Source organism: Sapajus apella, unplaced genomic scaffold (genome assembly GCF_009761245.1).
Source record: "Sapajus apella isolate SASKATOON/1434 unplaced genomic scaffold, GSC_monkey_1.0 scaffold2, whole genome shotgun sequence".
NCBI lineage: Eukaryota > Metazoa > Chordata > Mammalia > Primates > Cebidae > Sapajus > Sapajus apella.
In genome coordinates this window covers 48,643,804-48,657,984 of record NW_022436942.1, presented here as the reverse complement: position 1 = coordinate 48,657,984, position 14,181 = coordinate 48,643,804, and the positions used below count along the sequence as shown (strand labels likewise).

At 35.3% G+C, this 14,181-nt stretch overlaps 1 protein-coding gene across 1 annotated transcript; it reads left to right on the top strand.

Moving 5' to 3' along the window:
- Positions 1–1,264: 1,264 nt before the first annotated feature.
- Positions 1,265–11,026, top strand: LOC116564358 (40S ribosomal protein S29). The gene is made up of 2 exons (XM_032297413.1): positions 1,265–1,270; positions 10,797–11,026. Exon 2 carries the CDS (start codon positions 10,828–10,830, stop codon positions 10,996–10,998), a length of 171 nt encoding a protein of 56 aa, XP_032153304.1. The 5' UTR covers positions 1,265–1,270; positions 10,797–10,827; the 3' UTR covers positions 10,999–11,026.
- Positions 11,027–14,181: the final 3,155 nt, after the last annotated feature.

Genomic DNA, 14,181 nt, shown 5'->3' with positions numbered 1-14,181 from the left:
TGATATATCTTGACACACTCCGGGCACTGTACCACTTGGGAATGTTTACATTTGCTGTTCCCTCTGCTTAGAACTCTTTTTCTCTAAATACCCATACGGCACACTAACTTACTTACTTCAAGCTCAAATATCACCTTCCCAATACAAACTATTTGAAAATCCTATTTAAAATCATAAAACATCTCCTTTAACATCACAATCCCCTTAACCCTTTTCTACCTTTTTCACATTTCATTTATCGCACACTATATTATATAGATATATAATTTTATATTTTTGTTACATCTATTGCCAAGTGTCAGCATCCCCTTCTCCCTCAAAAAACATAAGATCCAAGGAAGTGACCTTTTTTTTAATTGATGTAGTCCAAGTACCTAAAATTAGTGCTGAATGCATAAATAGAGGAAAATAATCACCTTATATGCTGTATTCAAATGTTCTCATGTAGAATTTTGTTTATAAATACAGGTAGAAATAGATATATTAAACCCAAACAGTCCTGCTCCCTATCCCATTTTCAAAAGGTTAAGTCTGACCAAACATTGAATGAATTTCTATTCCACCATAAGTAGTTTCTCATAAAACCATACCTGAGTGGGAGCTCATTCTTTTACATTCATCAAACTATGTCCATAAATGACAGTGAGCCAAAGACTATGTTCCCCTGAATCTGAGTTCTTTCATCACAGATGTAATGAAATCTGAAACTTCTGCTATACTCTGCGAAACCTCTAAGAATCCTCAGGAAGGAATATGGCAAAGTCACTATCAGCAGGGGCTTAATTGTGCTGCAGGAGAAATAAAATCACATACAGTGTGTAGCTGTATATCTTGGAAATGTCTCAAAGAAAGTCATGGACTTGTACAGTTGGAAGAGCTTAAAGAACTCTCACTTTATAGGCAAGAAGACTAAAGTCTCAAGAAGTCCAGGGGCTTGGTCATAGTCACACTACACAGCAAACAAGAGGCCTGCACGAAATGTGGAAACCCACCTGGGTCCAGCCTGGACCAGGACTCTCCGGCCTTATGGGGAAGTAAAACTTTAAAAATTGAGAGACCAAAGACCTTTGAAATGATTCTATTTATGCATGTTTTCAATCTATATTTAACTAGAATGGAAAGGCTTGGAACCAAAAAAAAATGTTTATCCACATAAATATATGAGAAAGTTATATTACACCAAACATATATGATTAAAAATGATTGCTCTAAAAATTCCTTTATATGGACAAATATGTGTATAATAGATTTGTGAGGGTAATAAAACTGAGTACTGCAGAACTATAGTGAGGAAAAGTACTTTCCAATCAGGCTTCCCACGAATTTAAACAAGGATAGAAGTAGATAATGATCTCATCTTCCCCATCAGATCTTCCCCCACAAAGCGGGGAACTCTGGAGCTTATGCAGATGTACAAATCCTCTAGAGTTCTTAAAATGAAGGCATATTTTTATAGTGTCATCAGTAGCCATAAAAGCTTTGCCAACAGTATTTATGTGCATCATGATAACATGTTTAAATGTTAGTTCAGCCTCCAATAGGAAAGTACAAGTAGGTAGTGTTTAAAAGCAGAGAATTGGTCTTTTTAAAATATCTAATTTCTTTGCAAGCCAAAGGAAGAGCCTCTCTTTTGAGATAATGTCACAATATTACATTTGAAGTCACCCAAAATGATAAAGGGAAGACCAACCTAAGGAGCCATGGACCTCGTAATAGGAAGGAACTTCCTTTAAATTCTCCACTAAAGGAATATTTTTAAAGTCTATTAGGTATATCCTCGAAACAAGAAAGTCTCTTCAGATGTCTAGTTTTTGTACCCTCCAGGCTATTGTGCCATTCAGCTCCTTTTATCAAATTCACAGGGGTCATGGCTTCTGAAGGGTAATATGGTTAGATAAAGAGCCACTTCTGTAGATCTTTGCCTTCATATGTTTCCACCTCAGGCAGTTCTTTCACAAGCTCACTCCTTGTATAAAAATCTATGGAATCAACCCAGAAAATACAAGGTTGCTTGAAATTGGACATTTTCTTCCTTTCCTCTAATATAAACCGAACTACTTTATATGTGTGTGAACCTCAAGAGCTATGACTGTACTCATCAGTTAGACAATTTAATCTTAGTAAGTTTCTAGGTAGGCAAGGAAGTCATGAGAAGAATAGATGTCTTTGGCATGAGTACACAGAATTCAGCAAGTCCAAATTTCACTTGATTTGGTGTGAATAGGAGGTGAAAGTATAAGATCAAATATTTGTCCAGAGAAATGAGAATATTTTCCCTACATTTAGAGAATTAAATCATAGACTCATTCTAGCATGGTAGAAGAATGCATAGACCTTAATATTTGATTGTGCACTGACCCTTACAAAATAAATGTGGATTTTTTGGAGATACTTTTCAGACTTTTCTGTTGCTTTGATTTGTGTTATGATGCCTAAGTTTTGACAGTATGTGCCATAAAAGAGCCTTCAATTCAGCTTTAAGCTGTTATGAAAAACTTTGAGCCATTCTTCCAAAAAAGGTTTTATTAGATGCATGCAATATTTTGGTAAACATTTATAGAAAGAATCACCACGGAAAGTAGGGAGCAGCACGACTGAACCAAAGGAAAGCAAAATGTTGTTAATTCATGGAAATAGTAAACACAGTCCACTAGTGAAACTATGATCATAAAAATATATGTTCCATGCAGGCAAAGACAATGTCTGCAGTATTCATCATTGTGTTTCTAATACCTAGCACAATGTTTGTCGCATTATAGTGGCTCAATAAATAATGCTTAAAAAGGAAGTGAATAATACAATGGATGAACGAACAGTCTTTCCAATCCAAATGTAATATCCCCAGAAAATAGAAGACCAATTCATCAGAAAGCATTTCTAGCTAGATGAGACTCTCTTTAGGAGCAACCCTTTCCCTTTGCTCTTAATATGCTTTCACCAAACAGCCACATAGGCCATAATTAGTTTTCCTGAATTGTTACACTCACAGGATAATAATTGGTAACTGATTACAAATTGAGAAGTTGGCTTTCTGAAAGATTAGTCATATAATCTGTGTGGGCTGAAGGAACTAGGTTTCCTAGGGTTTCTTCAGAAAGATGTCACCATATGGGTTATAATACTCAAGGATACTTCCCATTTTCAGACAGCAACAAACAAGGACTGTGGTAAACAGCCAGCCCACTGTACAACATCATATAAAAAGTATATTTTTTACCTTGTAGATACTACTTTCAGCATGAAAAGTATGTCGTCCATGAGTTCCATGCCCCGATACATTTAGGTAACTTTGGGTACTTCTTATTTCTTTAAACTTTCACAGTAGAAGAACTCAATGAATGTATATTTATCATCAGTAAGACATGATGAAACATGACTTTTATTTCATCACTACAATTTCTCCTGGTAGTCAACACTGTCCAAAGGAAGAAAAAAGGAAGGTAAATTTTACTCACAAATTATTGTTAAAATCTACTCTATTTGCACACATGCATGCATACAAGTATTTGTTCTTTCAACCAGTTTATATGATGGGCACTTAGTTTCTGTGCTGTTCTTAAGCATATTGATGTGAAGAAGATATTAGTTAATGACAGTTTACTTAATAAATTCTAGCTAACTGTATTAGTTTACTAGGGCTGCCACAATAAAAATGCCACAGGCCTGGTGGCTTAAACAACAGAAATGTATTTTCCCACAGTGCTGGAGACTAGAAGACTAAGATCAAGGTGCTAACAGGGTTGGTTTTCTTTGTTCTTGGCTTGCAGACAGATGCCTTCTTGCTGCCTCTTCATATGGCCCTTTGGTATACATGCATCTCTTCTGAGTATCCAAATTTTGTTTTCTTATAAGGACACCAGTCTGATTGAATTAGGGCTGACCCTAGTGATCTCATTTTAATTTACTTACCTCTTTAAAGGCTGTATCTCTAAATACAGTCACATTCTGAGGTACTGGGTTTTAGGACTCTACTATAGGAATTTGTAGGGGGCATATTTCAGCCCACAACACTAAATTAATGCTACAGTAACTCAAGACAATGTAAAGTACTTATTGGAGATGTAGGCTTGAAGAAGTGACAGGGGTACAAAGTACGATCATATCTGTATGAGTTAGATAGAAGAGAGATTAGAAAATCATTAAGGTAGATGAATGATTGGTGTTGGAGGAAAGTGACCAATAAAGGCAAAACTATCTCTGCTTTAAAAATATCATGGTGATCCCTGAAGGAACACTAGATCACCAAATGTGGGTAGGTTTCCACCCTGGTCTTGTAAAAGCTAGAATATTTTCCAAGTAGAGGTGGACTTACCACAAAGAAAATGAAGTTCAACTTCCACACCCCTCAAGCCTCATTCCAAGCAGTTGATCTGATCTTAGAGTTTTGTGTTATTTTACTTTAAGAGGGCTTTGGTGCCAGAAAACCTGAGTCTGTTCCTGATGGCAAGTATTTTCAGAAGGAAATGTTTGGGACATTTGGGCTGAATGCTTAAAACTGGGTATTTACTTGGAGCAAATAATAGCTCACATATTCTATAAAACATAATGCCTGAGTAACAGCTCTTTATTGAAAGAACAGTTACTACAATCTGTCCTGTGAATGTATATCTTCAACAAATTTTCAAACCACAGGTGCTCAGAAATGTCTAGGTAATTCACAGTTACCTCTGTGTGTGCAATGTGCTCTCTCTCACACATACAAACACACATACTTACATTTATTTTTATTTCTGCATTCAGATCTGGGCTGCTAATATGTATAATTATAAAAGTGAATTGTGTATGTTTAATAACTGTAATAGAAAAAATACTGCTTAGCATGTTTCTAGTTTATTTTCTTGTGAAATCATCTTTCTCTCACTTCTCCTACAAGTTGGGATTAATTATTGTGAGTTTCCTAGGCGTGCATATATCTAAGCCAAGACAGTGTAACATTTTTTTTATTTTGACATTAGCCACAGAACGATTCTTCTACTTTACCTGAAACAAAGAGACAAACAAAACTCACGTAAACATCTTAAATGATGCAAAATGCTATTGCAGAGTGAAATTTTCCAAAGGCATACTCATGGTAAGTTTCATGCTTTTTCCCTTTAGATTTTCTGCATTTTATTTTTAAGTTTTACACATAGCTCTTCTGGAGAAGAGTCTTGCAATTGAAGGCATAAAGGTGACTTGTTGGAAAGCAAAAGAAGGAAGTAAGATGAGATTGGTGAAGCAAGACAGTTCAATTTGCCTAACAAAGCAAAATTCCCAAATTGAGTTACTCTTAAAGCACTGTAATCAGCCATGTTTCTTAAAATGCCTGGGTTATATCAAGCCCCACTCACACTATGGTAATTATCAGCTGCCACCACACAGAAGTGCTGCATTCCCCGCAACTTTTTTTTTTCCCTTTTTCAAAATGTCAGCTTGTAACCTGAAGGAAAATTACAAACCCTACTTTTTAAGGAATGTTTAAAATAAACTTACAAAAGGACCAAGCCTTTTATAATTACTGTCCTGCTTAAAGGGAGAAATATCCCAGGTGGTATTTTATCTCTGCAGCATCTATTTCTAAAGGTTAGCCTCAGTGGAAGGAGCAGGAGTGCTTTATATAGCAGACCAATGATAGTTTTTAGAAGAAGCTAAAACTTCTTTGAAAAGCTTTGTGACTTTATTCTAGATAAACATAAACTACCCTAAGGATTATCACCACTAGTGATACTTTAATAAAATATTATTGTATAGAAAAATTACTTGATCATCTTTTGCATGATGCTGATATAATGCATAGAGGTTTACTCTCTCTTATTTAATAGGAACATAAAGCCTGTATCAAGTGGAGTGTTTTATGTTAATGGTAACATTTCCAATTAAATTGCCCATATAAATCATTTTGACATGCCATCATTCTTTATTTTAACAACTGCTTTTACACCATATAACTTAGAGCCCTAGTATCTTTCAGCTTGTAGAAGAAAAATGAAATATTAGTCAAAAACACAATGGGTAGAACTCTACTGAGAAAACTTTTCAGCATAACAAAATCCACATGAATTCAAGGTACCCAAGGTTTACAAAAAGATTCTGCCCAAAATTCTAAGAAGCCTTTTAAATGATGAAAGCAAATCACTGAGAAATCCATAGACTCTTTTCTTCATACTTTTTAATGTAGGCCTAGGATAGACTGAGGACTTTGACACAAAAGGTTCAGTTGTGATTGTGGTTCAGCAGCAAATAATCTAGGTGATGTTGAGCAAATTTCTAGCCTCAGTTTCCAGAAATAAAGTTCCTTAAGTTCTCTTCCAACTCCAACTTTCTACAACAAGTCCCATAAAAGGTGAAGAAAAAGTAGGTCCAACTTCAACTTTCTGCAAAAAGTCCCATAAGAGGTGAAGAAAAACTAGGTCACTTCATGAATTCAATGCAATTCAGGACACAATTTCCAGCAATAGCTTCCTCTTATTCCTTATAAAATATACACTGCTGCTATGTTTGTCCTCTGTTTATATATCCCAAAAGCAGAAAGAGAGGGCAAGGCAGAGCTGGGTTTAGAGCCCATCAGCAATCCCTCATAGCTGTGTGACCTTGGACAATGTACTTCTACAATTCCAGTTTCTTCATTTGTAAAAACAGGATAATATTCTCTACTTTGTAAGGCTGGGATGATTATAGATGATATTTTTAATCCAATTTTCATGATGCCTTCAACCTAGTAATCACTCAGTAACTAGTAGTTATGTATATGTATATGCATATGTATACATATATACATACACACATGCAATCATTCGTATATAATATACATTCTACCAGCCTTGGAGAATATTGCCCAGCTCCAACCAGATATAGAAGTCAGTAATTCTCATGTCATTAAACCAAATTTGGAAATGGACATTGCTGTGGGCCCATTTCTAGTGATATGATCGGGCTGTCAAGCTAGAATAACAATGTAATGTCATAAATTCTTTGTTATCCTTTCACTACCACTAACACAATCCCCGAATGAGTGCTTTCTGTCTAGTCAGGGTTTACCAACTCTAGCAGGTAAAATGGACCACAACTAGGGGAACGAGTCTGCCATTCCAGTTTGGATAACAGATATGCAATTATGTTATTTTTCTAGAACAAACCAGAACAGCACAAGGTCTAATACAATTTTTAATGCATCTGCTCCAATTTCACTGCATGAACTCACCATTTCAGAATATTTAATTTAGCCAAATAATATAATCAAAGCATGCAAAATACCTTCATATCTCAAATACAAGCCTGACTTTCGATCTCCTACATTCTAAGAAAACTTTTCACCTTTGCAGCTTCTCAGACTAAATTATTTAATTACCTTGCTCTTTAGTTTCTTTAATTGTCCCAAATTCTCTCAGAGCAGTCCATGCTCACTCCCCTCAGTTCCTGAATATTCCTTAGTGTTATAATTTGGTATCCCATACAACTTCTCTAAAATTTTCCTTGTGATGATAAGTAATGATACCTTACGGCCAAATCCAACAGACCTTAGCTGCTGCTCAAGCAGTCCCAGGATTTGAAATTGCTATCACCTTGAATTCCTGTCCCTCTGCAGCTACAGGACACCAGGAACTTTCTGCCTTCCCTTCTCCCTCTCAGTCCTTGTTTTCCCCTTCCAACCCCAAACTTAGAGAATCTTCAACACTCAGTCTTTGTCCTTCTTCTATGGTCCTTCGAAGGTAATTTTATATATTCCAACATTTTTAACTATAAATCTGTGCAGGTGACTCCCAAATGTAAATCTCCAGCCCTAATCACTGTTTGAGACTCTCCACCTGGGAATCTCAACATGTCAACCTTAGTGAGTTCAAAGATAATTCCTTATTCCCATCATGAACCTGTGCTTAACACTGTGTCACCAGATTCTTTCAATATCATCACCTTCTCCAAGGTCTCCCATGCTAGAAGTCTCTGTGATCTTTTAATCTCTTTCAAATTGGTTATTCTATAGAAATACTACCTCCATAATATTTCTAATGTATGTTTCCATCCTTGTTTTCCCACAGAAGATGCCCTAAATTATATGTAACATGGATTTGAGAGACAACAGATCACCCAATTCTTCCCACTTTCCACTCCAGCTCCTCTGACACAGTAATCTTGGATTAAACATCAGAAAACATATCTCTGGTCACTTTCATTTTCTTGCTCACTTTTGGTAGCACCCCATTTCTTATAGACTAAAAGCTAATTATTAAAATAACTGATTATTAAACAATTGTTTAGTGTTAGGTAAAACATCAAACACTATACTGTGCATCAATTATCTTACTAACTCTTAGATGTGACCTTTACAGTTATTTATATGATTTATTGATTAATACATACCTCATCAATCAGACCATAAACTCCATGAGGTCAAGGGCTTGAAATACAGGTACTGACTGAATAAATGAATGAAGTCCTTTTTTAGTCATCACCACTGAAAGTATTCTTTTCTTTTTTCCTCTCTGAAATTACATAGCAATCCCTTATGTCCTTTAGCTTATTGTATATTGTATTATAATTACTTATGCCCATGTCAAATTTAGGGAATGACTGCAAATGAATTTTAGCAATGTGACTTCAATTCCTGCTAAGGAACTATACTAGAATATTTCAGGATTAATAATATATCTCATCTTCCTGCCAGCAATATTTCTTATCCTCTATTATCTCTCTTATGCATTTTCTTAAAGTCCAGTCCCTTTTTAAAAAATCAAAATTGAATTAGTAAGTGGATGCTCTCTTCTTAGAACTTTCAAGGGAATTTGTTCAACCAAGTTTTTTTAATTCAGCATTTATTGAACAGAACAAAATAGGTTATAAAAATACCAAGGTGTGTTAGACAGGAATTTTGATTTCAATGGACTTACAGATTGGTAAAGAAAATAAAGCATGTGCTTATGTGGTTGTAATTCCAAGGAAAAGTATGTAGGTTGCATAAGAAATATACAGCTAAATTGTGATGGGAGCTTAAGGTAGGAATCTATTAATTTCAGCTGAGAGGATCCCAAAAGGCTTCATAGATCCTTTGTATTTGACATGGTTTACGAAAGATGAGTAGAATTTAGGTGTCCAGGGTTGAGAATAACTATGTATTCCAAGGGAAATAGCATTAACAAACATATGGAACTCTTAAAACTCATGGGATGTATACAAGAAATTTTAGGTGGTAGAATTTATTTGTAATGATTAATTATGACTAACATTCTTTTTGAAATATGTAAGTATAATGTTATAAAATAATTATTTATGCAGAGTTCACTGGGTTGTTGGGTTTCTATATTGGTAAAATTACATTTTTACTATGATAACACCACGTTCCAAATATTTGTCACTGACCATTGTTTTTGTTTTTAGCAAGTCTACCCTCTGTAACAGAATAAGGCCTAGAGATTTGGATATCTCAAATTGTATTGAGCCACAAGGGGACTGAGTTTGCAGAAATATTTAGCTCTTAGATATAAATTCATAAGTCTGGGCATTGTAGACAACTTAGGTAATTGGAATCCCTCTAAGTCAATTTTTAGTCCAAATCTTGTTTTTAAAATAGTCTGAGAAAACTTGACTTTGGGGCTAAACATCTCTGGTTGATATTTTGTTTTGTTTTCCCTATTGGGTGAGTTGTTATTTTAGTTGATTTTGGTTTAAGTTTCTTCCCCTTGGATGTGTGCTATAAATCAGTCTTATGGCAGTTTGCATTCCAATGATGCCTTATCTTGGCTGTACAACTGTTATCTCATCTAAATCCCACAGCTGTGTCATTTCCTAACGACCACCATCCCTGCAAGACAGCTGTTGCTCTTAATTGGCAGGAATGAAACAGATGAGCATTAAGAAACTAGCCCAGATGATGCTCTACACAAAGAATTTACATTTTTTTCCAAACTATTTGAAACTAAAAAAGAAATTTACATTTTTTTCTGAACTGTTTGAAACTAGAAAAGGCAGGGCAGGAGGCTCCATCATAAATATGTTGATGGAGTATTTCTTGGTCTCCCACCCAGAATTTTACTACTGAGACTGCATAAAATCGAGCTGCCTCTTAGCCAGTCAAAACTAGAGTCCCACCCACAAAAACACTGAAAAGCAATTTTGAAATATCTTACAAAGTTTCCTGATGAGCTGACAAAGAAGAATTCTGTCATAAATCAGTGAGGCTTCTTGAAATCTACTTTTTCCATTTTACCTTCCATAGCACACAGATCGCAGCAGCTACCTCAATATCTAGTAACTTGCTACTCAAAAGTGTGGTTCACAGGTCAGCAGCATTGGCATTATTTTGGAACTTTCTAAAAACATGCTCTCAAGCCCCACTTCAGACCTATGGATTCAGAATCTGTATGTTAGCAAGGTCTCTAGGTGCTTTATATGCAATTTATTTATATTTCATTTAAAAGCACTGCTTTTGTCTATTAATCTCCTGCTTTAGTACACTGTATGTAAGAATCACCTGAAGGCATTGTTATAATGAAGATTCCTGGACTGCACTCCAAAAGTTTCTAAGTCAGTAAGTCAAGTATTTAGATACCACCCTGCTTTGATAACCAGAACCTCCAGTGGACCACACTTTTTATCTTAGTCCATGAAAACTAAAATCTCATTAATTCACCCTGCTCTGCTTTTTCTCAATCCATTCCTTCTCCATTTTCTTTCTATACTTTTAAAAGTAACTTAATCTAGCATATCACAACTTGTATTTGTTGGTTGTCAGCTTATAATTATCTCCTGATTAATCTCCCTATAACTACTCTTAACCCTGGAACTCTTTTAGATAAGTCTCTGTTAAACTTAAAACTTATCAGCCTTTTACCTCGTTGCCTTTCTGAGAGCAAGATGGGTCACCAGCAGCTGTACTGGAGCCACCCGCGAAAATTCGGCCAGGGTTCTCGGTCTTGTCGAGTCTGTTCAAACCGGCACGGTTTGATCCGGAAATATGGTCTCAATATGTGCCGCCAGTGTTTCCGTCAGTACGCGAAGGATATAGGTTTCATTAAGTTGGACTAAATGATCTTCAAAGGATTATCCAAGACACCTACCATGAAAAACAATGATAGTTCTTTATAAAAAAAAAAAAATTTTTAAAAAACCAAAAAAAAAAAAAAAAAAAAACTTATCAAAAGTGCAGGAGCCAAAGAAAAAGTGGTAACTAATTTCTTAGAGAAGAGTAATAGAACAATTTAATTGTTCTGGTCTCCCTTCTGCTATGGCTATTGGATCTGGGTAAAGGTTAAAAGGTCAATTCAAAGTTAAGCAAGTAGGGGAGATAGAAGCAAAGAGAAATAAGAACATGTATGGAGAATGGTGGTGAACATAGCCATGAGACTATGACAAAAAGTATAAATGAATGCACAGAGGTAATGTGGTTTCAGAAGAAAGACCACTGGACTTGGAGTCAGGGGATGTAAACTCAAGTTCTTTGTCCAATCCTGATAATCACCATGGCTGTGAGTATATATTCACCTCTTCTGACTTCAAGTTCTTGTCTATAAAATGCATATATATATATATATATGTGTGTATATATATATATATATATACACACATATATATGTGTGTGTATATATATATATACGTATATATATATTTGCATTTTATAGACATGCACACACACTACCTGTCTCACAAGGCATTTGATGAAACAAAATTCTAAATAAAATATTAACTGCATAAACATTTGCTGAATGAATTAAGCTGATGCTATAGAGAAGGAATGAATAAAGCACAGTCCTACTTTCAGGGAGCTCACTGTCTAGTAATGGATACAAATACACAGACAACAAGCTATATGACTGAATTAATTAATGTTGCATTAAAAGTACATGTAAAATGCTAGGAGAACCCTAAAGAATGAACCAATTATTTAAAAGAAGGAAGGAAGGGATACTCATGACAAATTGGCAAGTTAGCTTTTAGGTATTATGTTTATATTCTCTGTACCATTCTCATATGAGGGTTAATTCAGCTGGAATGATGATGATAAACAATGTTTATAATTAGTCCTACAAAGATTGTTATGGTATTTATTTAGTTTTTTTTAAAAAGTGTCCTAATAAGTGGGAAGTGCTACAATTTGACAAGAGAAGAATAAGATAAAGTCAGAGTGCCTAGGAGGTATTATCCCATTCCATAGCACTCAGAGATGTGTACATTATTATTTAGTTTAGCATTCACTCTAGCTTTATTCCAAAGTAAGAAAATACTAAGCCGTTCATTAGACTATAAATTCTCATTATAAGCAAAGGGAATGTCTATATAGTTCACTGCTAAATGCTACCTGATAGATCAATGGAGCTTAATAGCATTTGTCAAGTGACTGAATGAAGGATTAAGTAAGGTCTGCATGGAGCTAATAATTGGTTAGTTACATATGCGTAGATGTTGCTGTCTACGTGAACAGCATATCTGAAGCCAATAAATGCCATTCTAAGTTTAAAATATGGAATGACTTTTACAAATTGTGAACATTTCCAAATACAATTTGTACCTAAAACAATGACTCTTCATGTAGCTATTATTTAAAAGTAAAGGCAGCCAGAACTTTAGGCTCCCTTGCTAAAGGTATTTAGTTAGCCATTGTGTATTTAATTGCCTTAATATAGATCTCCTTCAATTTTTTTTCCCCAGAAGTACTGGTAATATATCGAGTTAAGTAACATTTCAAAGATGGATTTCTGTGACTTTTCAGCTTAACACATTCTCTAAGTAATCGTTTTTTCTTTTAATATATTGCATTATGTAACTTCCAGAGCCATCTCTTGTCTACAGAACGAAGGTGTTGGACAAGATGATGATAGGGACCTTTCTCTCCAGCTTTAATATTCTATGAATCCTGCAGCCTCCTCTACTTTTAAATAAATTATATTATTAAAAGGCTTTGGAGAGCAAATAACTTGAGTAGACAGTGCAATAATTATGCAATTGTTTTCTCTTAATTTTAGGTAGCTATTTCATTTTAAAAAATAAGAAATTACTAAACAGCTTTTCTTTAAAAGAAAAGGATATAATGATTATTTTGGTGGGGGGAGATCATTGCATATAATGGCAAAAATAAAATATAGGTGAGAATACCTATAATCAGTATCACAGATGCTCCCCTTTATCTACTATTAAAGAGAACCTTCTCTTTGAATCTCAATTTAAAAAATACTTTACTTCATATGACGTCACACAACTTGACTGTTCTCAAAAGCCCAAGGATACATATGTAAGGAAATTGTCATAAAAGGCAGTTATTATTTCTTCTTTTCAGCAACAACCTAGAAATCTTGTTACAAGAGATTTTCAGAAAAAAGTCAAATAACCACAATAATACCCCCTGATACACACACACACATACATACATACACTCAAAATAGCTAATGAAAAATAATATTTCTAAAATCTTCTACATGAACTCAGTGGATAAATTATTTTCCATATGTATATGCAGAATATATATATATATGGAAGAAATACATATGGAAAAATAATTTAGGGCAAGAGAGTAGGCCCCAGTCCTCAGCAAAGTTCTTATATCTGAGGTAGCAAGTATAGAATGTGGTTGACTTTCTGCAAAGATGGCCACCAACAATTGCTCCCATTCCCGTCCAGTCCATTTCCCTCTCCCCATGAATCTGCATTAACCATGTGTGACTTGATTAATCTGAACAGAATGGGAGAAAAGTGGCAGTTCTGGCCTTAAGAGGCCTAGCAGTTTCCACTTTTACCCTCTTGGACCCTGAGTCACCTCATAAGAAGTCAATCGTCTTACTAACAAGAAAGACCACATGGAGAGAGAGCCCTAAGGATTTGAGGATAAGAGGACCACTTAAACCCCAGACTTTTTGTTAACATCAGCTGAGGCCACATTGGATCTTCCAGCCCCACTAGAACTACCCCAGCCAAATCACATAGAATGGAGGAGCTGCCCCACTAAGCCCTGCTCAAATAGCAGAATCACAAGCAAATAACTGAAATGCCCCATTCCTAAAACAACAAATACAAAAACTGAATCAGTAGATAACTAAATTAGCATGTAAAATTTAGTTCAACTAATATTGAACCAATATATCCCAATCCTTGGGCTATTGGCTGGGAACACAGGATGGAATAGAATGCCTGCTTTCAAAGGTCTCATCATACCATGGTAGTGACACTCACATAAACAAACCTCTGGCAGGGAGCGTGACAGGAGCTGCATCAGAGGCA

Excerpts from the sequence above, each read along its gene's own strand:
- LOC116564358 (XM_032297413.1), top strand. The coding sequence starts at position 10,828 with ATGGGTCACCAGCAGCTGTACTGGAGCCACCCGCGAAAATTCGGCCAG.